We start from the raw sequence: 23,621 nt of genomic DNA on the forward strand, positions 1-23,621 counted from the left end.
GTCAAGCCGCAAACTACAGCCATATGTTTCTGCACAAAGCACAGAATGCATCCTGAACCTGAATTGCACTTGGGTAATCACCGTCTACAAATCATGAACAGTATTTGCCTCCTAGGGCTAATTTTTGATAAGAAGTTAAACTTCCAGGAACACATCAAATATCTAAGAACCATTTTCACAAAGAAAATGAATATACTCCGGGTCATCTGCAGTGCATCTTGGGGTGCAAATTGTTATACCCTGCTCCACTTATGTAAATCCCTAATTAGATCTCGGCTAGACTATGGAGCATCTGTTTATGACTCTGCTAGGGAGAATACCTTATCCCATCTTGCCCCATCCAGAACTCTTCTCTTAGGATAGCTCTAGGTGCATACAGAACATCACCAGTTCAGAGTCTTTATGTTGAGGCTCACGAACCTCCACTTAGCATCAGATGTTGCTTATGTACTACTCAACTCAGCTAAAATTAAAAACCTGCTTACTCATGATGTATACTGTTTGCCCACTACTGCATGATTCTCAATGGAAAAGCCACTATGCAGATAAACCCAGAACAATTCAATCAGACTGCAGAATCTAACAGACAGCTGGAACATTCAGCTTGATAATATCCTCAGAAAATCAAAAGATCCAGATCCCCCATGGACTACCTTCACACTGTCTTCTGATGAATACTTTGAGCAATGGTGTAAAGGTTATAGAGCAAATATTAACATCCAACAACTACACTTTGCTCATACACAAAAGTATCCCCCACTTTACCAAGATCTATACTGATGGTTCAAAGTCGGACAGTCAAGTGGGTGCAGCTGCTGTCTTCTCTAATACAGCTGTTTCAATTTCACTTCCAGCTGAATGCAGCGGTTATACTGCTTAGCTTCATGCCATTAAGGTTGCTCGGCAAAACATCTCACTCCTGTCAATAAATAAAAGCATAATATATACTGATTCACAGAGTGCTATTTTAGTTATGAAAGGCACTCCCTCACCTAACAATCCTTTATTAAACTCACGTTTTTACGTTACGCTATTCTAAGAGCTACTGACACTAAGTATTATCATCTCCACGAGGATCAGCAAACTGTTATCTTCTCTTCGATCCCTGGCCACAGTGGTATTCCTGGATGTGATGCATTGGGGAATTATCCCTTTGGTTCTCCCCGAGCCACAGCACACCTGTTACTTTGTGCTTATTGCTTTGCTGCTCTAGTCTGGGTCATGATTCCATTTAAGTATAATTTAATTAACAATGAAATTTTATAAGATTAATAAATTTTACTGATTAATTGATAGTACTATACTAATGTAACAGATTCTGATACAGTGCTACGTATTTCACTATTTAGTTTTACGTTAAACTTATCACTATTTGAAGTTCGGGATTTACGTTACGCTATTCTATGTCATATAACAATGGTGGCAAGTTACAAACGGTAAGAGCTACTGACACTAGGTATTACTTTTTAAAATTGCTATCTAAATTCACATAAACCAAGGAGCGTGACTTGGACTATAAAGCTACGTATAGAAAATAATTTAGTATAATAATTAAGTCAATAAAATGCCTAAACATGTATAAAAACTTAGCATTCACCAGAGCTGCAAAAATCTTTGCCAGCACAGTAATAAGATCGTATCAGATCCCGTACACACAGTTTCTTAGTACTCTGTGCCATGCCAGATCCCTGTTTTGTACTTGTTAAGTAAGTCCTCAGATATAATTAGTGGCAATTTGTGCAATGGTAGTGGATTTTGTGCCCTGAAAAGATGTCTGCTCTTTAGTTGTGATTGCCTTTGCTCAGTCATTTAGTTATTCATTTCAAAATGAAGTATTTTGAAGTATTGCTATAAATATAGCATTTAACTATTAAACAATAATTATTATTTTTTCTTTTTCACATTTGTAATATGTACTGTTTAAAGCCTTTTTTGCATAGTCTTATTCTTATGGCTTGTATACACCAAGCATTAATGAACAGAAATTTCATGTTTTTCATAAATAATCAAATGCATGCATGTGCAGAAGTAATTAGAAAAGGTATTTGTATAAAGTCATACAGACTTGTATTGTTTTATGCAAATCTGTATTATTATTAAATAGTTTAATTATAGTTATGTTTTTCATAACTAATGTTACCTATCCAAAGTATGTAAAAGTGTGCTTTTAATGCAGCTTCTTCAACAGGCTTCACAAGCTGGTGCATTTGGTGGATTTACAAACTTATCACAGGTTACTGGAGGTGAGTTTTTTTCATGTTTAGTAAGTTGATTTTTGAAACCCATAACTTCTCAAATAATGATATTTGTTATTCCTGAGTGATACAGTTACTCATTCTCTTTGAAACAAAAAAATAGATATCTGAATTTTATACAGAAAACATTTGTAGAATTTTTTTTTTTGCAAATTTGTTGATTATAAAATATTATTAATAGTAGATGCAAATGATGTAAGGAAGCAAGCTTATATAGCATCAAAAAAAAAAAACTCTACACACTTCACCCATCCATACCATCCATTAATTTGTTTAGTTTATCCATACCACACATTAATTTGTTTAATTTATCCATACCATACATTAATTTGTTTAGTTCTTCCTTGAATTTATTCAAATCATCCACTTCCACAAAACAGATGGAAATTGTGCTGGTTACGAAATCTTTAATATTTATGTAAGTAAATTTATTTCCATAACTGACTTTTTTGTTGTGAATCTGCTGATTTGCCATCCTGTAACATTCAATATTAAATGTAATATAAAATAATGAGTATTAAACATGTAGTTTCAGTTGATGAATAAAAAATAAATTCTTCACATTTCTTCACAGCTCTCTATTAAGTCCGTTTTGCTGCTATAAATTGTTATTTGCCTGAAGCAAAGTCACTAATGTAGTATTGCTTTAGATACATTCATCTACTCAACTAAATTTGTGCGCTCTATTTTCCCCCCTTCTTCCTTCCACTACGCATTACTTGAAAATTCCAGATATCGTTACTATTCTCTATTCTCTCATTATACTTTTGTTTCTGTTTCAGCTCGTTTTTAGGCCTGTTTGGACCTACATGATTTTTTGCTATCGTTTTCCCTACTGTACAAGCATTTGGTATTAGTTTCCTTATTGTACTAACACTTACAAAGCTAGGGCCCTTACTAAAAGGTTGGGCTTTACAACCCCAGCTAGCCTATGCCAACTTTTGTATCATCTGCAAACTTGGAAATTAAGATTGAAATACCATCGTCAATATATTTATAAATACAGAAAAAACAATGGACCCAACACTGAACTGTGAGGGACTCCACTAATAACATTAGCATTAGTAGAGGCATATGATGCAAGAAAGCAAGCTTATTCAGCATCAGCCAAAAAAAAAAAAAAAAAAAATTAGTCCACGATGAGCAGTGTCCATTGATTACCACTTTCTGTCTTCTCCCCCTCAACCATCCCTTTATCCGTAGTAGCAATTTGCCTCCAATGCCACACTGCTCCAATTTGTGCAGCAGTCTTCCATTCTCTAAAGCCTTTCTAAGATCCAAATATATAATATCAAAGTTATTCCCTGCATCCAGTTATTTTGTGACTGCATTATAGTATCTAATCAAATTGGTCAGGCAAGACTTTCCCTTAACAAAACCATGCTCTGTTCGAGCTATAACTGAAGTCTTGTCTAGATAATCCTGCAGTGCTTCTTTAACCAGCGCCTCCATTAATTTTCCTGGAACAGAAGTTAAACTCACAGGTCTATAATTACTTGTGTCAGCCTTTGATCCTCCTTTGTAAATTGGGGGTCACATTTGCACATCTCCAGTCTATGGATACCTCCCCTGAGTCCAAAGAAGCTCTCATAATTATGGCTAAGAGTTTGCTTACGTCCTTTGCTGCTTCTTTTAATATAACTGGATAGATCCCACCACCCCGGGCGCCCTTTTTATGTTTATCCTCAACAATTTTTCCTCCACTTTCCTCTCAGTTATTACAAAATCATCTAGCTCACTGCCAGAGTTTACTTCACCTCTGGCATTCCCCTTCCTGAATAACTCCTCATGTGTGAATGTAGATGCAAAATACTCGTTTAGTTTAGATCCTCAACTGTTGAACCATCAATATCCAGTGGACTAATCTGATTCATCCCTCTCCTTCTGTTGTTTGTTGTTATTTGTTTTTTAGGAGCATTAGCAACTAAGGCCATATTGCTCCGAGAATATGCGGTGGTCATTCCCTGACCTTTCCGCATCCTCCATATTTGGTGGTGACGAGATCGAACCCCTGTCTAATTAAGAAGTGTGTGTTACGTACTGCTGCTCCTTCCCACCTGTCTACGGAGGCACCCCTCTCCTTCTAGAGTTTACATAGGTAAAAAATTCTTTTCTGTTTTTCTTTGCATCCTTTGCCAAGGATTTCTCATAATCTGCCTTTGCCTGCCTAATCTGCCTTTGCCTGCCTAATCTCCTTTGTGACTTAGTTACAGACCAGCTTATATCTGTCATAGGCTTCCATGTCACCCATTAATTTATATGTATCCCATGCATTTTTCTTCTCTGCCATATGTCTCATTAGTTCATCTGACATCCATTTAGGCCTAAACCTTGAACAATACTTCTTAGTTGGTATGTAAAGCCCAGTAGCTTCCAAGATAAGTTCTTTGAATGCTTCCCATTTTGAGTTTGGTGTTGGTAACATCATCAGTTGGTCCCACCGTATAGAATTTAAATACTGTTTCAGGCAACCGTAGTCACCTTTATGAAAGCAAAAACCCTTCCCTTTAATTTTACTCAAATTTACCTCTTTGAGTAAATCTCACTTCAGCACACTGTGATCACTGCTACCTAGTGGTTCCTTTATCTGCAGATTCTTAATGCATGAAGAATCACTACCGATAATCAGATCAAGAGGATTAGCCCTCTAGTTGCCTCCCGAACATGCTTGTGTAGAAAACAATCATCCAATAAATCCACAAAAGCCTTGCTAGTGTGTGAGTGACCAACCCACAAATTCCAGTCAATATCTGGGAAGTTAAAATCCTCTATTATAAAACTCTCTGATATACTGGCCCACTCTATTTCCCTGTACAGTTTCTTATTATACTCATCAGAGTAATTAGGCCTATAGCACACTCCTCCTCTCAATTTTGATCTATCAATGCTTATGTCACACCAAACTGACTCGACACTGCACTGTCCAGCAATGTCGACTGGCTTCACTTCCTTGGGTTTAACGTGTTTCTTAACTAATAGCATTAGCATTAGTAGAAGCATATGATGCAAGAAAGCAAGTTTCTGTAGCATCAGCCAGGAAAAAAAAAAAAAAAAAAAAAAAACTTCCACTTCACCCCTCCGTTCGTTCAAAATACCTGTCGAGCTGAGCCTTAAATTTATTTAGGCTATCAACTTCCACAACAAGGGATGGAAGCCTGTTCCACCAACCAACTTCCCGCTGCCTAAAGGCAAATTTCTGGACATCTATCCTACATCTGTCTCTCCTCAGTTTGAATTTATGTCCTCTCAGGTGATTATTCTGAGCAAGAGGCAGAATCCCATCAGCATTGAGCATGTTCAAACCATTCAAAGCTTTATACACCTCTATCAGATCACCTCGCCTGTGCCTAGTCTCCAGACACTGTAATTTGCAAAACTTAAGCCTTTCTTCGTAAGAGCAACTCTTTTTTCCATTCACTAACCTTGTTGCCCTTCTCTGTACTCGTTCCAGCAGCTCTACATCCTTCTTGAAATGAGGCCTCCAGACCTGTATACAGTACTCAAGGTGTGGCCTGACCATCACCTTATACAAGGGCATAATCACCTCCATATCCCTGCTAGAAAAATTCCTGTATATCATTGACAAGACACCATGAGCTACTCTTGCACCCCGACTGCACTGCTCAGAGAACTTCAAACCTGCCTGCACAATAACCCCCAGGTCCTTTTCATTCTCTACCACTGTCAGTGTAGTACCACAGACTTGATATTTCACTCTGGGGTTGCTGTTTCCTATATGTAATACTTTACATTTGTCAATGTTAAACTTCATTTGCCACCTCTCAGCCTATCTGTTGAGCAGATAGGCTGCTCAACAGATAGGTTGAGCAGCCTATCTGCTCAACCTTTCCAGATCCTGTTGCAGCAGCATAGCATCAGTAGTGTCCTTAACAACCCTGCCAACTTTTGTTTCGTCTACAAACTTGGACATTAAGCTTGATATACCATCATCAATATTATTTATAAATATAGAAAACAATAATGGACCCAACACTGAACCCTGAGGGACTCCACTGATAACATTAGTCCACGATGAGCAGTGTCCATTGATTACCACTCTCTGTCTTTCGCCCCCTCAACCATCCCTTTATCCATAGCAGCAATTTGCCTATAAATGCCACACTGCTCCAATTTGTGCAGCAGTCTTCCATGTGCAACAGTATCAAAAGCCTTTCTAAGATCCAAGTATATAATGTCAAAGTTATTCCCTGCATCCAGTTCTTGTGTGACTGCATCATAGTCTCCAATCAAATTGGTCAGGCAAGACTTCCCTTAACAAAACCAGCTGTGTCCGAGCTATAACTGAAGTCATGTCTAGATTAACCTGCAGTGCTTCTTTAACCAGTGACTCCATTAATTTTCCTGGAACAGAAGTTAAACTCACAGGTCTAGAATTACTTGTGTCAGCCTTTGATCCTGCTTTGTGAATTGGGGGTCACATTTGCACATCTTCAGTCTATGGGTACGTCCCCTGAGTCCAAGGAAGCTCTCCTAATTATGGCTAAGGGCTTGCTTACTTCCTTTGCTGCCTCCTTTAATATAACTGGATAGATCCCATCCACCCCAAGTGCCTCTCTCTCTCTCTCTCTCTCTCTAGCATAACCCCTCCTGTCTATCCTTTCTGTAGACGTTGTACTCCCCAAATTCCAGTTCTGCATTCCTTATATCTGTGTGGCACCACGTCTGATATTCCAACAATATCCTCCTTTGTTGCTTTGAGCAATACCTTAAATTCATCAAATTTACTTACCAAACTTCTAGCATTGGTGTACACACAAGTATACATGCACCTGTTCCTATTCTTAGCTACCCTAACACAATCCATGTGTTTATTTGTACTGAAATGACTCCCAGCAATCTCTGAAATATCCTGCATCTTGTTTTCCAGGCTTCTGCTCATTCCAGTAGAAGCAGTGCAAGAATCACTTTCATCTCTGCCAGTGGCTACTGTTAATATATTAGTCCTTGTATCCCCCCCAAGCTAGCAGTTTTCCGACCCACCTAACACTGCCTCGATAGCATCAGCAAATATTCTTGCACCCTTTCTATTTAAGTGTATCCCATCCTTGTAGAAGCACTCTCTCCTGTTAACAAGTACAGACCAGGCTGAAAAAAATTCTACCCCTTGAGCCTTGCACAATCTTTCCAGGGTCGAATTGATCGAAAAGGCTCTCATCATATACTCTCTCCTATCGTGTCTGGGCAGAATTGCAGACACTTTCAAATTCAACCCTAATTCACGGCTTGTTTTCAACAGTGACCTGTACTTGTTAATTAAAGTGACCGGAAATTTTTAAGTAAGTGAATTAGCGATGGTCGACCTGTACCATGTCAAGCAATCTCTAATATATACAGACTCCTTAAGTGCAACCATTCAGTCTACTTTTTCTATCTCTCATACCACCCGTAAAGAGATCCAATCTAAATTATTTTACTATCAAACAGGCAACCAGAAGGTTTCCTGGATCCCTGGTTATGTGGACCCGGGTGCCAAGCGATTGTCATCGAGCATTTTCTCTGTGCTTAAAGTGTGATTATCTAAAAGCAATTTATAGTTCTTTTAAGTTCCTGTCCTTAAGAAATGTATTTATTTAATATCATCTACTGTTACAAAAGTACTTGTACAGAGAAGAAAGAAAAGCTACCTTTCTTTATTTTTCATATTTCTATTACTAACACTTACTACTTTACGCTTGGTCACACCGGACACTGCTCCTGCCTCCCCATGGCAGTGCCGGAAACCTTGGCAAAAAAGCTAATCTGCCAAGGGCCAAAAGGAGCAAACATGGATCAAAATGCGTTTCCGCCTGTAGAGCTGACAAGTTCTCGGCAAGAGTTAGACATTGAGCGTAACACGTCGCAACCCAGGAGGTTGCAAACCACTTCCTCCGCAACAGATTGTCCTGCATTTCTTATAATGCACTCTCTTGCAGATTAGCCTCTCAGTAAGCTCTTTCTCCATTCCTTATCCAGAAACACCTGGAAAGTCTTCAGGATCTCCTAAGAAGGTCAAAAGACTGCAATCAGGAAACAATGAAACCGTAAACATTCAGAGAAACTGCTAAAACTTACAAGTTTTGCTGGATTCCAGTAAACGTTTCTCCCCATGCTACCCTAAATACATCTAAGTGTGTTATATCCAGCTGGGATCTGTTGATCATGAATGTCATGGAGGAGGAGATAACACAAGAGCTCCAAGATCAAAATGTCATTGCTGTGAAAAGAATTATGGTTAAAAGACAAAATACACTCACGCCTACAAGGAATATTATCCTAACCTTTAACACGCCAAATCTATCACCATCAATAAAAGCAGACTATCTTCTTTGCTGCATTAGACCATTCACTCCTAACCCATTGAGATGTTTTAAATGCCAAAAGTATTCATTAACACATTTTCTTGTTAGTTGTTGGCACATCTACTTCTGTGGCCATAATGCACCTCCCAAAGGTTTTGCATTTTACTGTGATCCAAGCCCGAGGCGGGATTCGAACCCATGACCTTTGGGTTTCCAGGCAGGCAGGCACTTTACCCACCAGGCTAGCCCAGTCAGCGCGAAAAGTATGGCCACTCTCAAACAGCATGCAGAGGAAACCAAGTTTGTCCTAATTGTGGGTCCTCTGACCACACCCAAAGTGACTGCTTGGCAAAAGAAATGACTTTCCCCAACTGTAAGGGAAACCATCCTGCTTATTCAAGGACATGTAACAGATGGGAAACTGAAAAGAAAATCGTTAAATATAAGATCGAAAATAAAGTAAGCTTTCAAGAAGCACGGAAATTAATTGCTCCCAGTATGAATAAATGTACATATTCCAATATTGCACAAAAATATCAATCAGTGGCCACCCAAACTGTCCCTTCAAACACCTCAATCTCTGACTGGGTTCGGACTGTTCTCTCTCTCTCTCAGCAACGGTCCAATATCCCGAAACAGTTGAACCAGGCAAGTAATACTGCACTTACAGTACCAGCTACATCTTCTTTTGGCCCTGAGTGCCAAGCATTTCTAGTGATCAGGTGATTTCTCTGCAATTATAAAGCGATTCCTAAAGTGAAAGAATGTTAGATATATCGAGAGCTTAAAGTTAATTCTCTGCTATATATATATATATATATATATATATATATATATATATATATAGTTGCTGAAAAATATCAGTGCAAAGGTTCCTAAGAAAGGAAAGACCTTTCTTAGGTCTTTTATATATTCTAGTCCTACTAACCACTAATCTACTTCCCCTTGGTCACTAGGTGGCACCGCTCCACCCTCCCCCTGGCAGGGCCGGAAACCTGGGAGGAAAAGCTCTCACTCCCAGGGCCATAAGGAGCAAACATGAATGACTGAAATATTACCACGGATCCCAGAGATCTGACTCCATTAAGGTCAGAAAAATGAGTACAATGAGACTATTGCAACAAAAGGCAAAAAAAAGGAAATAACATTGTTTAAGCACCTATTGTCGTTAGGAAAACTGTCGCCATTCGTCATCTAGAAATGTTTAGAAAGTGTGGCTGGAACACCAAAAAATGTTGAGCGACTAAAATCAGGCAACATTCTAGTCGAGACAGCAAATACCAAACATGCAGCAAGACTGCTTCAAATGAAAACATTTGGTGGGATCCCAGTAAAGGTCTCTCCCCATAATACACTAAATACATCGAAAGGAGTAATTTCTGAATTGGACCTTATCAGCGTCTCTGAAGAAGAAATTAAAAATGAACTTGAAGATCAAGGTGTTAAACTGTGAGAAGGATTAAAATTACTAGAGATGGGACACTTACCCCAACCAGAAATATCATACTGACATTTAACACTCCTAAACCACCTACATCTGTGAAGGCCGGATATCTAAATTGTAACATCAGAGCATACATTCCGAATCCTGTCTGCTGCTTTAAATGCCAAAAGTATGGTCATTCACAAATGGCATGCCGTGGTGTAGCCATCTGTTCCAACTGCGAGTCTCAGGAGCACAGCAATCAGAACTGTTCAGCCGAGAAACCGAAATGTCCAAACTGCAAGGGAGACCATTCTGCATATTCCAAGAATTGTGAATATTGGAAAAGAGAAAAGCAATTTCAACGGTATAAAGTGGAACATTCTGTCACATACCAAGAAACTAAGAGAACTGTACTCCCGACTATCTTAAACAGACCTTCCTATGTGTGGGTCGTAACGAATCGGCATACAATAGAAACCCAAACAGATTTTACAATTCCTCCAAAAGGAGTCCATCTCAAACTGAGCACAAGCACTACTTAAAATATCCCAGCCAAAACATCAAGAGAAACTCACCAGCACACCACTTTCCGTACCTCCCGATGTAAAATACTCAGAAACGAAAGCCCCTCAAGGAAAACATAATGTCAGAAGTCAACTGAACAAATGGAGACAGAAGTAACCAACAAGCAGATGAATCAATATTAGAGATTTTCACGGAAGAAGAGATGGACACGGGAAAACCATATTTCCCCAAAAAGGAAAAACCAACGTGTGAAAGACTTAAAACAGAATCTAAGAAACAGTCCGAAAACCTCTCCAAAACCAAATAACAAAAACCATAATCCAGTGGAATTGTAGAGGACTCAGCACTAACATAGGTGATATATACAATCTGATTGCATAGTATGCACCGCTATGTCTTTGCTTACAAGAAACCTACCTCAGACCTCAAGACTCGACCTTAATAAAGAACTATACAGCATATCGAAAGGACAGAGTAACAGGGGCCACAACCCATGGTGGTGTGGCAATACTAGTAAATTCTTGCATTCCTTCCCAGATTGTCTCGCTAAACACAACCCTTGAAGCGATTGCAGTAAGCATAGCCACTAGATCCCTCATAACAGTAATAGTAATTTATGTTCCACCAAACCAAGATTTATTACAACAGGACTTAGAAAAAACACAGTAAGGCAGTTACCACAAAAAAGAAAAAGCTGTATACTAGGCAACCTAAACGGGCATTGTCCTGTGTGGGGTAACACAACCACAGATCGGAGAGGAAAATTAAAAAATAGATAGACGAGAATGATTTAACTTTGTTGAATGACGGCACATATACATATACACATCTTCCATCAGGAAATACTACAGCTATAGACCTGTCTGTATGTTCTCCAATACTATTTGAAATACTTGATTGGTCAGTGTACAGTGATCCTCTCAGCAGTGATCACTAGCCAGTAATCATTACCATGGCATTAGGAACCACATGCAAGTCACGTAAAACTCCCAGATGGAAAATAAATGAAGCAGATTGGGAAACTTATAAATCATTTGCAAAACTAAAAGTTGATACTATCAAGCAAAAACCATTAGATGCAGCAGTACAATATATAACAAACACTCTGTCCCAAAAACATTATCTCACTTTCCAACACATCCAAAATCATGGTGGAATGCAGAATGTGCACAGGCTAAGAAAGAGCAAAACAAAACCTGGAATACTTTTCGAAGATATCCAACTTTAGAGAACCTCATATTGTTCAAGAAGGCACGGGCAAGAGCCTGATATATTAGGCGAGCCAGTAGGAAAGCATCCTGGATAAAATTTGCATCTACATTAACAAGTTCCACACCATCTAAAACTGTCTGGAATAAAATTAACAAAATGAGTGGTAGTACCAGATTACTCCAACTCCGATCCTAAACTGGAATGGACAAGTCACTGCAGAGCTGTCAGAAACAGCCAATGCACTGGGTGAAACCTTTTCCAGAATATCAGCGACCACCTCATATACTCCCAGTTTTAAAATATACAAGGCAAGAATAGAAAGACATAAACTGAATTTTTCAACAAGAAATAATGAAGAGTAAAACCTACCTTTTAACATTCCGTGAATTGAAACATGCTCTATCACAGATAAAGCAAAGTGCTGTAGGACCAGATCAAATTCACTATATGATGTTAAAGCAACTCGATGATCAATCCCAAATGGCATTACTAGAACTATATAACAGAATCTTCCTAGAAAACCAATTTCCAGACAGTTGGCGTCATGCAATAATTCTTGCTTTCTCAAAACCAGAGAAAGACCTCTACGTAACTACCATCCAATTGCTCTAACAAGTTGCCTGGGAAAAGTTATGGAGAAAATTATCAATGCTCGCCTAAGATGGTTTTTGAACAGAAATAACCTTCTCAATCCAGCACAGCATGGTTTCAGGAAAAATCGTTCAACACTAGATTTACTTATCAAATTAGAAAACAGTGTGCGGAATGCCTTTATCCGAAAATATCACCACATGATCTTTTTCGATATAGAAAAAAGGTTACGATACGGCATGGCATTATGGAATTATCCAAAACCTGTACCACCTTGGATTACATGGACATCTTCCTCAATATATTCAAAATTTCTTACTCCACAGGTCATTTCAAGTTAGGTTGTAGAATGCTCTTTCAAAAGTCTTCACTCAAGAAGAGGGTGTGCCTCAGGGGTCCGTGCTTAGCACAACCCTCTTTGATATCAAAATAAACTCCATAACTGAACATATACCAAAACTCATTGATACCGCTTTATACGTTGATGATTTCAGTATTTCCTATCACTCTCAGAATATGCGAAGTATAGAACGGCAGCTACAAGGAACAATAAATAAAATAAGTAAATGGGTGCAAACAAATGGCTTCCAGTTTTCCACACAGAAAACTGCATGTATATACTTCTGTAGGAAACGAAACCTACACCCTGATCCTGAACTTAAACTAGACGGATATATGATCCCAGTTGTACTAAACATAAGCTTCTTAGGGCTTCTCTTCGATAAGAAACTGACATTCCTTGAACATATTAAACAACTAAGACATTCTTGCATCAAGAAGTTAAATCTACTCAAAGTTCTTTTCTGCAACAACTTGGGGTGCAGATCAACATACACTACTTAAACTTTATCGAGCAATAGTATGTTCCAAGCTGGACTATGGAGCACCTGTTTATGACCCCACAAGACCAAGTGCACTGAGATGGTTAGATCCCTACACCACAGTGTGCTCTGTATAGCACTTGGAGCTTTTTGCACTTCACCTGTACAAAGCCTTTATGCAGAAGCCCATGAACCTTCACTACAGCTTAGACGACAGAACTTATTATTACATTATGCCGTCAAGATAAAATCCATCACCGATCATCCAAATAGAGGTTCTGTTTTCATCCTACTGGGAAAACTTATACCAAGTCCACCACAAGGGAACTGACCTGCCAACATCCCTCTAAAAGATTTACTGTTAAGCTGAGAGCTTAATTATGATAGCATAGCTACTACGACTACACAGATCATTCCACCATGGATTATAATTCAACCTGCGTATGACCTGCATTTTCAATCCTGGGTGAAAACAAACCTCCCGAGAACAAACTACCAGCAACTACATGCAGCATACAAAGAAAAAAATGAACATCACACTTTCGTATACACAGATGGCTCAAAAACAGAGACTTGTGTAGGAGCTGCGATTCACTCTGAAGACTGTACTCTCATTCAACAACTCCCAAAAGAATGCAGTATCTTTACAGCTGAATTAGAAACCATTTTGATGGCCGTAAACAAAATTAAACATGAATAGATAGCAGACAGCATAATTTTCACTGATTCGCTTGGCTCTGTCATTGCCTTGCAGAATGCCAATACTAAAGCACACCCAGTTTTACAACAGGTTCAATGTTCAGTATCAAAGCTATTACAAAATAATCACAAGATCAGATTCTGCTGGATTCCAGCCACACAGGAATAACTGGAAATGAAAGAGCAGATAAAGCGGCAAGAGAAGCTGCTACCTCTGACTATGTCTTCCGCTCAATACCATATACCGATTACAAGTCCTTAATCCACCAAAGCAGTTCAAAACAATGGCAACAACACTGGCAAGATCAAACTAACAACAAGCTTTGTGTAATTAAACAAACACTTCCACCATGGATTACCAGCTACCGATCCAACAGACACGAAGAACTGATCCTTGCTCGATTGCGAATTGGGCATACCCATATTACTCATTCTTACCTGCTCAGAGGTGAAGCCCCTGCTCAATGCCAAAACTGTCAAGTTCCACTCACTGTACATCACTTCATGGTGAACTGTCCAAGATTTAATTCAGAATGTATAAGAGCCTTTCAAACAACAATGAATGCACAAAACAACCTAATGCTTAAAACAATTCTAGATAACCAGCCAAATATTACTGACATTTTCTTTTTCCTTAAGTTAATCGGATACTACCAAAACATAAAAATTAATAGTACAACATTTAAGAAAAAGCTACGTAATTATAAAATAAAATCTTGGCTTCCTTCTGAACAATATCAAGAAAAATGTTGAAATATGAAACCCTCTAACCTAGACTAGGTGCATTATAGCCTAAGCTGCTTGCGCCAATAGCTCTCAAACAACAACAACATCCCCTTCTCCCTCAGTGATTGCTTCTACATCGAATAATCGAAGCTCAAATTTAAAAAAGAATATCCAAGAAACGTCTGTGGATACAATTGGCTCATCCAGATAAGAAGACCCAATCCTAGAATTATATGTGGAAGAAGATATGGACACTAGTCGGACATTCTTCACAAAAAAAGACAAACCAAATCCTGAATGCCATAAGCCAGCCACATAAAAGAAACAATCATATACAGCTTCTTCTACTAAACACCAGTAATGCTTTACATTCTACAATGGAATTGTAGAGGATATCGTAGCAACCTTAATGATATTCAAGTCTAAGGCGCATTTAGGGCTAGAGCCTCAAGCTGCTAACAAATTTGGACCATGTATATATAAAGTGCTTTAGCATCATAATACACAGCCATTTCTGAATAAACAGAAAATTTTTAAGGCGGCATCGTTTTAGGTTATGAGATATAACCTAAAATGATGCCACCTTAAAAATTTTCTGTTTATTCAGAAATGGCTGTGTATTATGATGCTAAAGCACTTTATATATACATGATATTCAAGTCTTAATTAGCCACTACTCTCCAGTTGGTTTCTGTCTACAAGAAACCTACCTAACGTCTCAAATTTCTACCAACGTAAAGAACTGTTCTATCTATCGACAAGATCGTAATACTTCAAATGCGGCCCATGGAGGCATGACCATTTTGGTCAGTACAAAGATCCCGACCAAACAAATTGTTTTTTAAACTGAAATTGAAGTTGTTGCCGTATGTTTGATATCCCAGATTGCATTAACACTGGTATCAATCTATCTCCCACCAAGTCATACCTTCTCTTGTCAAGATGTTGAAAATCTTCTAATGCAGTTACCTTCCCCTGTCTGTCTTTTAGGAGATTTAAATGGCCACCACTCCTTATGGGGATCGACTAAATTAGATAGACGTGGCCAACTAATTGAAACCTTTCTGGAGAAAGGTTTCAATTAGTTGAAACCAACTAAACAAACTTCTGCAATCGATCTATCAATATGCTCCCTGATTCTGTTTCCAATCATGGAATGGTCCGTTCTGGATGATCCCATGGGAAGTGACCATTTTCCAATCGTTTGCAAGCTGCTCACTACCCAACTGATACTGTAGGAAATGGAAATTCTCTGAAGCCAAATTCCTCTGTGTCAAATTCTCTGTGTCAAATTTCAATCAGCTATCAGTCTGGATGAGAAATTTATACGAACGCAGCTGATAGATGAAGTCACAGGTTATATCATGTCGCACCTATTATCTGCAGATAAATGATCAATTCCATTGGCGAATCCCCTTCTCGATGGCACCATAATTATTGGTGGAATGAAGAATGCACCAAAACAAAGAAGTTAAAAAATGAAGTGTGGAATTCTTTTCATAGATCTCCAACCACGGTTAATCTTAACTGTAAGAAGCCAAGGGCAAAAGCACATCTCACACAAAAACAAGCCAAAAAGAATTCCTGGATTCGGTTTGCCTCTACCATAAACAAAAACACTAATTCCAGGTTAATATGAAAGAAAATTAGGCAGATTTCCAACCACCCTTTCCCCGATTCTTTCATGGAATGGACAAGAGCTCTCTGCTCCTGAGGACATTGCAAATGCCTTGGGCACAACCATTGCCCAAGTTTCAGCAGCATCAACTTACTCTCTGAATTTCCAGAAAATTAAGATCATGTTTGAACAGCGATCCATCAACTTTCGAACCTCTGTACTCCTTCCATATAATCAGCCACTTCAATATTCTAAACAACTACATGCTATCAAAACAACATGCAATAGTGCATCTGGGCCAGACAGACTATATTATGTCATATTACAACATCTTGAAGAAAAAAACTTAAAAATACTGATGGTCTTCTATAACCAAATCTTTCTTGAAAACCTTTATTCCACCTCTTGGCACCATGCCACAGTTCTGGCCTTTTTGAAACCTGGAAAAGATCCTACCAGTCTGTACAGTTACAGACCAATTTCCCTCTCCAGTTGCCTTGGCAAGTTACTTGAAAAAATAATCCATAATCGAATTGTTTGGATCATAGAGATGCAACATCTTCTGAGTAATAATCAGCATGGATTTTGCCAGAACAGGTCATCCTTTGATCTCATGATCAAAGCTGAGTCTGCAATTCGTAATGCCTTTGTAAAAAATGAACATCTTGTTTGGTTTCCATAGACAGAGAAGGCATTTGACACTACATGGCATCATGGCATTCTCAGTGACCTCCATGCTCTTGGTCTACGAGGCAACCTGCCTATATTTATCAGGAACTTCCTCCAGAACCGTTCATTCCAAGTTCAATACCACAACTTGCTTTCTATGACATTCTTACAGGAAAGAGGAGCACCACAGGGGTCTGTACTGAGTGCAACCCTTTTTGCCCTAAGAATCGATTCCATCATAAAAGAACTTCCAAATACTGTTCAGACTTACCTTTGCGCTGACAATCTCTCTCTATTTCTTGCCATTCTCAGAACATGAGATCCATTGAACGGCAGTTACAGATATTTCTGAATAAAGTCCAAAGGTGGGCAGTGTGCAATAACTATCGTCTGTCACAGCAGAAAACCGTTGCATTTCACTTTTGTAATCAACGTAAATTACATACAGATCCTGAAATTCAGATATCAAACCATTCCAGTGACTGACAACTGGAATAGTTTGATATCTATGGTCAATCACTACCATTCCAGTGACTGACAACGTCAGATTCTTGGGATTAATCCTTGACAGGAAGTTAAATTTCTTTGAGCACATTAAATTTGTGCATACTACCTGCCTAAAAAAAGCTGAATATACTAAAAGATTTATCTGCCCTGTCTTGGAAAACAGACCGTACATCTTTGCTGCTCCTATATAGAGCATTGATCAGATCCTGTTTGGATTATGGTGCTCCAATTTTTGATTCTGCCCGAAAGAGTACATTCTGCTAGCTGGAACCTATACAGCATAGTGCATTGAGGATTGCCCTTGGTGCTTTCAGGACATCTACCCAAAGTTTTTATATATTGAAGCTCATGAGCCCCCTCTCTGTCTCCTCAGGAAAACGCTACTTATTAAGTATGCAGCCCGAATACAAAGTTGTTGTCAGCATCCTATTGAGCCATACCTTTTTAATCCACCACTACAAAACCTCTATAGAAATAAACCCAGGAAAACAAGACCGCAGGCTTATGCCTTATTGAATTAATGCAGAGTTGGAATGTTCCTATTTTCAACAGGCAGCAATTAATGAATTACTCCCAATTGCCTTAGGCTTCCCCTCCTCAATTATCTTTCGATACTTATCTTTGCAAGTGGGAAAAGAATCGTCTACCAACGCTCAGTGTGAAACAACTCCATGCAAGCCATATTCAGAAATACGCTGATTTTTTGCCAATACAGGTAGTTCTCAGCTTTATGAGTTAATTCATTCCTAGCGTGCGCTCGTAAAGCGAAAACTTGTTGTTGTTACTTGGTTTTTAGAATCATTAGCAACTAAGGCCGTATTGCTCCAGGTATATGCGGTAGTCATTCCCTAACCTTTCCACATTCTCCGTATTTGGTGGTCACGGGCTCGAGCGTAAACTCGTAAAGCGGGAATTTATTTCCCATAGACATAATGTTAAAAATAGGGATTACGTTATCAACAATGAAATTAGTTAGCTAATTAATTTGTTTAAACAATGATTAATTTATCCAAAGAAATGAAAATGTAGCCTGTAAAATCAAGCAAATTATAATAATAGAGAAATTATTTATGACTTACAAATGTTGAAGAATGTTTATTCTTCATCATCATCGACTAAACTCGATCGCTCATTATTGGCTCGGCACTCATTGGTTTGTAAATAATGTAAATAACCACATAATTGTTTCCAAGATAATCTTCTCTTTTAATTATAAATTTTACGACTGCATGCATAAGCATTTTTTAACGGCACACACAGATTGCAACTAACATGATTTGTGTGGAGTAGCAAGTTAACGAAGCTTAAAAAAAAAAAAAGCAATGTAGAGAAGATCCTGAAAATTTATTTATGTTTTTTATTCGATTGAAAATTTCAGTAAAGGGGAAACACATTTCACAATAATAATGTAAAAAAACCACATAATTCCAGCTATCGGTATTTTTGCAAATGCAAGAAGATTGAGTTTATTACCCATTTATAATTGCTTGCAGTAACAGAAAAGCCCAATAAACCAGAAAGTGCAAATTGTTTTTATTGTTTTATGGTAGTGACTTCCAGAAATGTGCTTTAGAAAAATATCACAAAGGCATTTAAAATTAATTCTTATAACAGAACATATGATAATGATGAAAGTGTAGTGCATTTTAATGATTTGAATTGGTAACTAATACAATTTACAGACCACGCTCACGACCTTTTATATGGCCCTAAGGTCATGCTCGTGACCTTAAAAATGACATTTTAGAGAGATAAATAGCTTAGTTATACAGCGAAAATTTCAACTTCCGAGATCTTGAAACAAATTACCAAAAAACAATGTGTTATTGGGTTCACATTACAATATTTTAACGATACGATGGTGTCTCTGGAACTGATTAATATCGTAAAGCGGGGTACACTGTATTGTATAGCTATGCACGTGGTTTGGAATGCGGTATTTATGAATGTTTAACATTCGTTTTTGCAATTAATGTTCATATTTTCGATTTTGTTGATACTTGAGGGAAAAAAACTCGTAAACCCGGGAACTCAAAGTGAGAACTGATGGCTCCAAATCACATTCAACCATTGGAGCAGTGGCAGTATTTCCCTCTGCTATCATTTCGGCTGCCTTTCCACCTGAGTATAGCAGCTTCTCTGCAAATCACATTCCAAATGGCTCCAAATCACATTCAGCCATTGGAGCAGTGGCAGTATTTCCCTCTACTATCATTTTGGCTGCCTTTCCACCTGAGTATAGCAGCTCCTCTGCGCAACTTAATGCAATAAAATTAGCTTTAGACAACCTGAATCTCTACCCATCTCTAAAATACGTTGTATACATGGACTCTCTCATCTCAATTACAGCAATACAAAACTCCTCCTACAAGGTTCACCCTGTGTTAAATCAAATCAGAAGACTTCTATTACAAATTGAAGAATGTCATCAATCATTGACCTTTTGCTGGATCCCAGCACCTTTGGGAATAAAGGGGAACAACCTTGCTGATCAAACTGCTAAAAGTCCATCAACTTTTGATTTAACCTGTGTTGATGATGCTGCTAAACAACCTGACTCTGGATCTTCCAGTCAACTGAAAGTGCCTTGCACTGACTATAAAACCATCATTAAACAACATGTAGGAAATAATGGTCTTCAGCTCTGGCAAACTCAAATCAGTAATAAACTGTTACAGATGAAAAAAAGAGAGAACTATGGGCATCTAGTTTCAGGAGAAGCAGGCAAGAAGTGATTCTGGCAAGACTCCTCATCGGTCATTGCCATCCAACTCATCTGTATTTGCTTATAGAAGAGAATTCTCCTCAGTTTTTTTTGCCAGTCCCAGCTAACAATAAAGAATTCTCATTGACTGTCCTCAATGATCAACTATCAAACAATCCAGCTTTAGCTTCCTATGGCTTCCTATCCAACTCACATGAACCCTTAACTCTATCACATATTCTTGGCAATGATGCAGATTTCAAAGAACTGTTTAATTACTTTAAATAGATAAATTTGTATAATTATCTATGCTAGTAATAACATGTAGAAATATTTATAAGTAAATCATGAACAGGCATAGTATGGCCCAAGAGGCCCTTGTCCCAAATACAACTACCAAGAAACTGGTCTGCAATACGAGTATCAAAGTACATTTTTTGCACTCCTGCATCGATTACTTCCCAGAAAGTCTAGGAAGTGTTAGTGAAAAACACAGTGAGAAGTTTCACCAGGACATTAAAGACATGGAGGTGAGGTACCAGCGGACATGGAATGTCAACATGATGGCTGAATATTGCTGGATGCTGACGAGGGACTGTAAAGTAGAAGGTGCTGCAAGAAAATCAAACAAACAAAAATTTGACCCATCGTAGACCAGAGTTTTAAAATAATAGCTGAGTGTTTAGTGGGCTTTTTACCACACTTTCCTTTGTAAAAGTGTTTTCAACATGTATTTAAATATAGGGTGGCCATAATTAAAGTATCCCTATTCAGAGCTCTCTGTAGCTCTAAGTAATAGGTGGAATGCCACCAAAATTAGTAAGTAAACTATTCAAGGCATGAAGAGAAGGATCCCGTGGAAAAAAAAATGTTCCAAAATTGCCGATAGGGGATAATATGGCACTGTACAAGAGGAAAGACATAATGAAGTACCAACAAATAAATAACTAAGACAAACCTTAATGAAATTACAGATTTTTATTTGTACTCTTTGCAAAAAAAACAAAGAAACTGAACTAAATTTCCAGAGGAAATGGTTTCACAGCTCCAAACCCACTCACAGTTTACTCCCAATGGTCTATGATGTCACTGATGTTGGAGTTGGTTTTCAATGTGATTACCATTGTTCTGGACCAGAAATTGCATTCGATGCACAGTGTGCTCGACTGCAGAATGTAACATCTCTGGAGTAATGTTCCGCACATGCTGCGTTATGTTGTCCTCTAAGACAGCCAGGTTAGGGACACTTTCTCGATAGACATTGGCCTTGAGGTGACTCCACAGCCAAAAATCACATGGTGTAAGGTCAGGCGAACGTGGTGGCCATGCAATGGGAAAAAATTGGCTAACGACTCTTTCTGCAGTAAAGTGATGCTGGAGAAGCTGCTGTACGGGTCGTGTGATATGAGGAGGAACCCCATCTTGCATAAAAATTGTCTCATTCAGGCATCCTCTTTGCTGCAGTTGAGGAATAATGAAACTGCTCAGCATGTGTTGATATCTTTGTGCTGTAATGGAACAGGTGGCTGCTCCTTCTGGGTGCAATTCCTCAAAAAAGTATGGCCCTAGGATGAAATTTGAAGTCACACCACACCAGACAGTGATTTTCAGCAAGTGTAATGGGATTTGCTGAATAGCATGCGGTGCTTTTGAAGCCCATATTCGGCAGTTTTGAGTGTTGACAGTCCCATCAAGATAAAAATGGGCCTCATCTCCCCAAAGAATGTTCCATGGGCAGGCATCATCCACTTCCATTCTGGCCAAAAAGGTTAGAGCAAATGCCATTCATTTTTCAGAATCATCTCTTTGCAGCTGCTGCTGGCGACTGATCTTGTATGGATAATAGTGGATTAGTTCCCAAAGAACATGTTTTCCATACAGTGGAATATGGGACATTCAATTGCCTTGCTACTCCCCATGCGCAGCTACTAGTTCCAGCAGCTGTATCCATAGATTGGTCATCGATAGTCGTTGCAACTTCCTCTGCTACCTGAGGTGAAACAGGCTTCCTTCCTCTTCCAGGCTTAACAACAATGTACTCAGTTTCCTCAAATTTGTTAATCATCCTTCTAACTGCTGCTGCAGCTGATAAAGGATCTTGACATAAGTTCTTACAGCATCTAAATTCATGCAGACAGAGTGGCTGTTGCATTGCATCCACTTCCATTGGAATTAAAGCACGATCAGGCAGAGTGAGATGCATTGTTAAGAGTAAACTTACAGAATACACTTCCAATGTTTGCGCTGTGCCTTTGTAGCTCTCTGCTGTTGGGAAAATTAAATTAACTCATTGTTTATGCAAATTTTCTGCTCTCTTAGGTGTCTTACTTTTTAGTTTGGATTTAAAACTTTAGTGCAATTCAGTTTCTGTTTTGTTGCAGAGCACAAATAAAAATTTGTAATTTCATTAAGGTTTGTCTTAGTTATTTATTTGTTGGCACTTTGTCATGTCTTTCCTCTTGTACAGTGGCATATTACCCCCTATCGGCAGATTTTGAACTAATTTTTTTTTCAAGGGATCCTTCTCCCCATGCTTTGAAAAGTTTACTTACTAATTTTGGTGGCATTCTGCTTATTACTTAGAGCTACAGAGAGCTCCCTGTAGGGATACTTTAATTATGGCCACCCTGTGTAAAATGTGATAAAAGTAGTATTTTGTTATAATTTCTGTGCATAAATTCTGCCAAAATTAATAAAAATTTGTAAAAAATCAAATTTTCTTTTGCAATTTTTGAAGAAACCTGACATGATGGAAACAAACAGAATTAATTTTTGAAATCAGCATTTAAAAATGATTCAGAAATGCCCTTTTCTGAGAAAACATCAGTGATTTTTTTTTTTCTTCAAAATGCAGATTAGTCTCGTATTCAGTTAGCTGGAACTTCTCAGTGAAAGATATTTATGATTAAAATTTGCCTATATTGTCTTTTTTTCTATTTAAGGAATCAGTTCGCTAAGTGCACAGCAACAGTTAACAGCATTAGCAGCAGCACAAGCAGCCAGCCACACCAGTGCAGGTCTGTATTTATTTCATCTCTCTTTCTCTCAATTATATATTTAAATAAGTTATTATTATTTCTAAATATCAATCCAATGTTCCCAATAATCCCCAGGGGCTCACAACTGATGAGTATTAGCCTGACACACCCAAGGTTCTTAGCTGGATATCATCATTCTTCTCTTTCTTGGTGATTCCTTTCTATTTCTCTCTCTCTCTCTCTCTCTCTCTCTCTCAGGGTAACTTAAATTTTTTTTTTGGCTGGTGCAGCATAACCCTAAGGCTTCCTTGGACCATATGGCTAATAATAATAATATTTCTCCCACCATTTTCTATTTCTTGCTTAGATGTGCTCATTTTTGTTCACTGACTTGGACTCTAACTCCAAGGCAACTTTTTATGAGGTACTGCATTTCTGGTATTTCATCAGTCTAATTTGAAATTTCTTTATAATATTGAAGAAGTGGTGTACAGCCCACAACTTGATATCTAGTAATGGCTTATTATTAGCATTTTGCATTCAGAGGCTCTTATGAAATAAGAGACTCTGAATGCAAAATGCTAATAATAT

At 38.3% G+C, this 23,621-nt stretch overlaps 1 protein-coding gene across 2 annotated transcripts in view; it reads left to right on the forward strand.

Moving 5' to 3' along the window:
* The window catches only part of LOC150074953 (CUGBP Elav-like family member 1), an 824,767-nt gene that overhangs the window by 503,810 nt on the left and 297,336 nt on the right, over positions 1 to 23,621 (forward strand). For both annotated transcript variants that reach the window (XM_090388957.1, XM_090388958.1), the window contains exons 8-9: positions 2,177 to 2,243; positions 22,995 to 23,069. In XM_090388957.1, the coding sequence (XP_090245083.1) occupies positions 2,177 to 2,243; positions 22,995 to 23,069 (142 nt within the window). The remainder of the gene's footprint in view (positions 1 to 2,176; positions 2,244 to 22,994; positions 23,070 to 23,621) is intronic.

This window comes from Mastigoproctus giganteus, chromosome 14, assembly GCF_048544385.1.
Source record: "Mastigoproctus giganteus isolate SK-2022 chromosome 14, ASM4854438v1, whole genome shotgun sequence".
Taxonomy (NCBI): Eukaryota; Metazoa; Arthropoda; class Arachnida; order Uropygi; family Thelyphonidae; genus Mastigoproctus; species Mastigoproctus giganteus.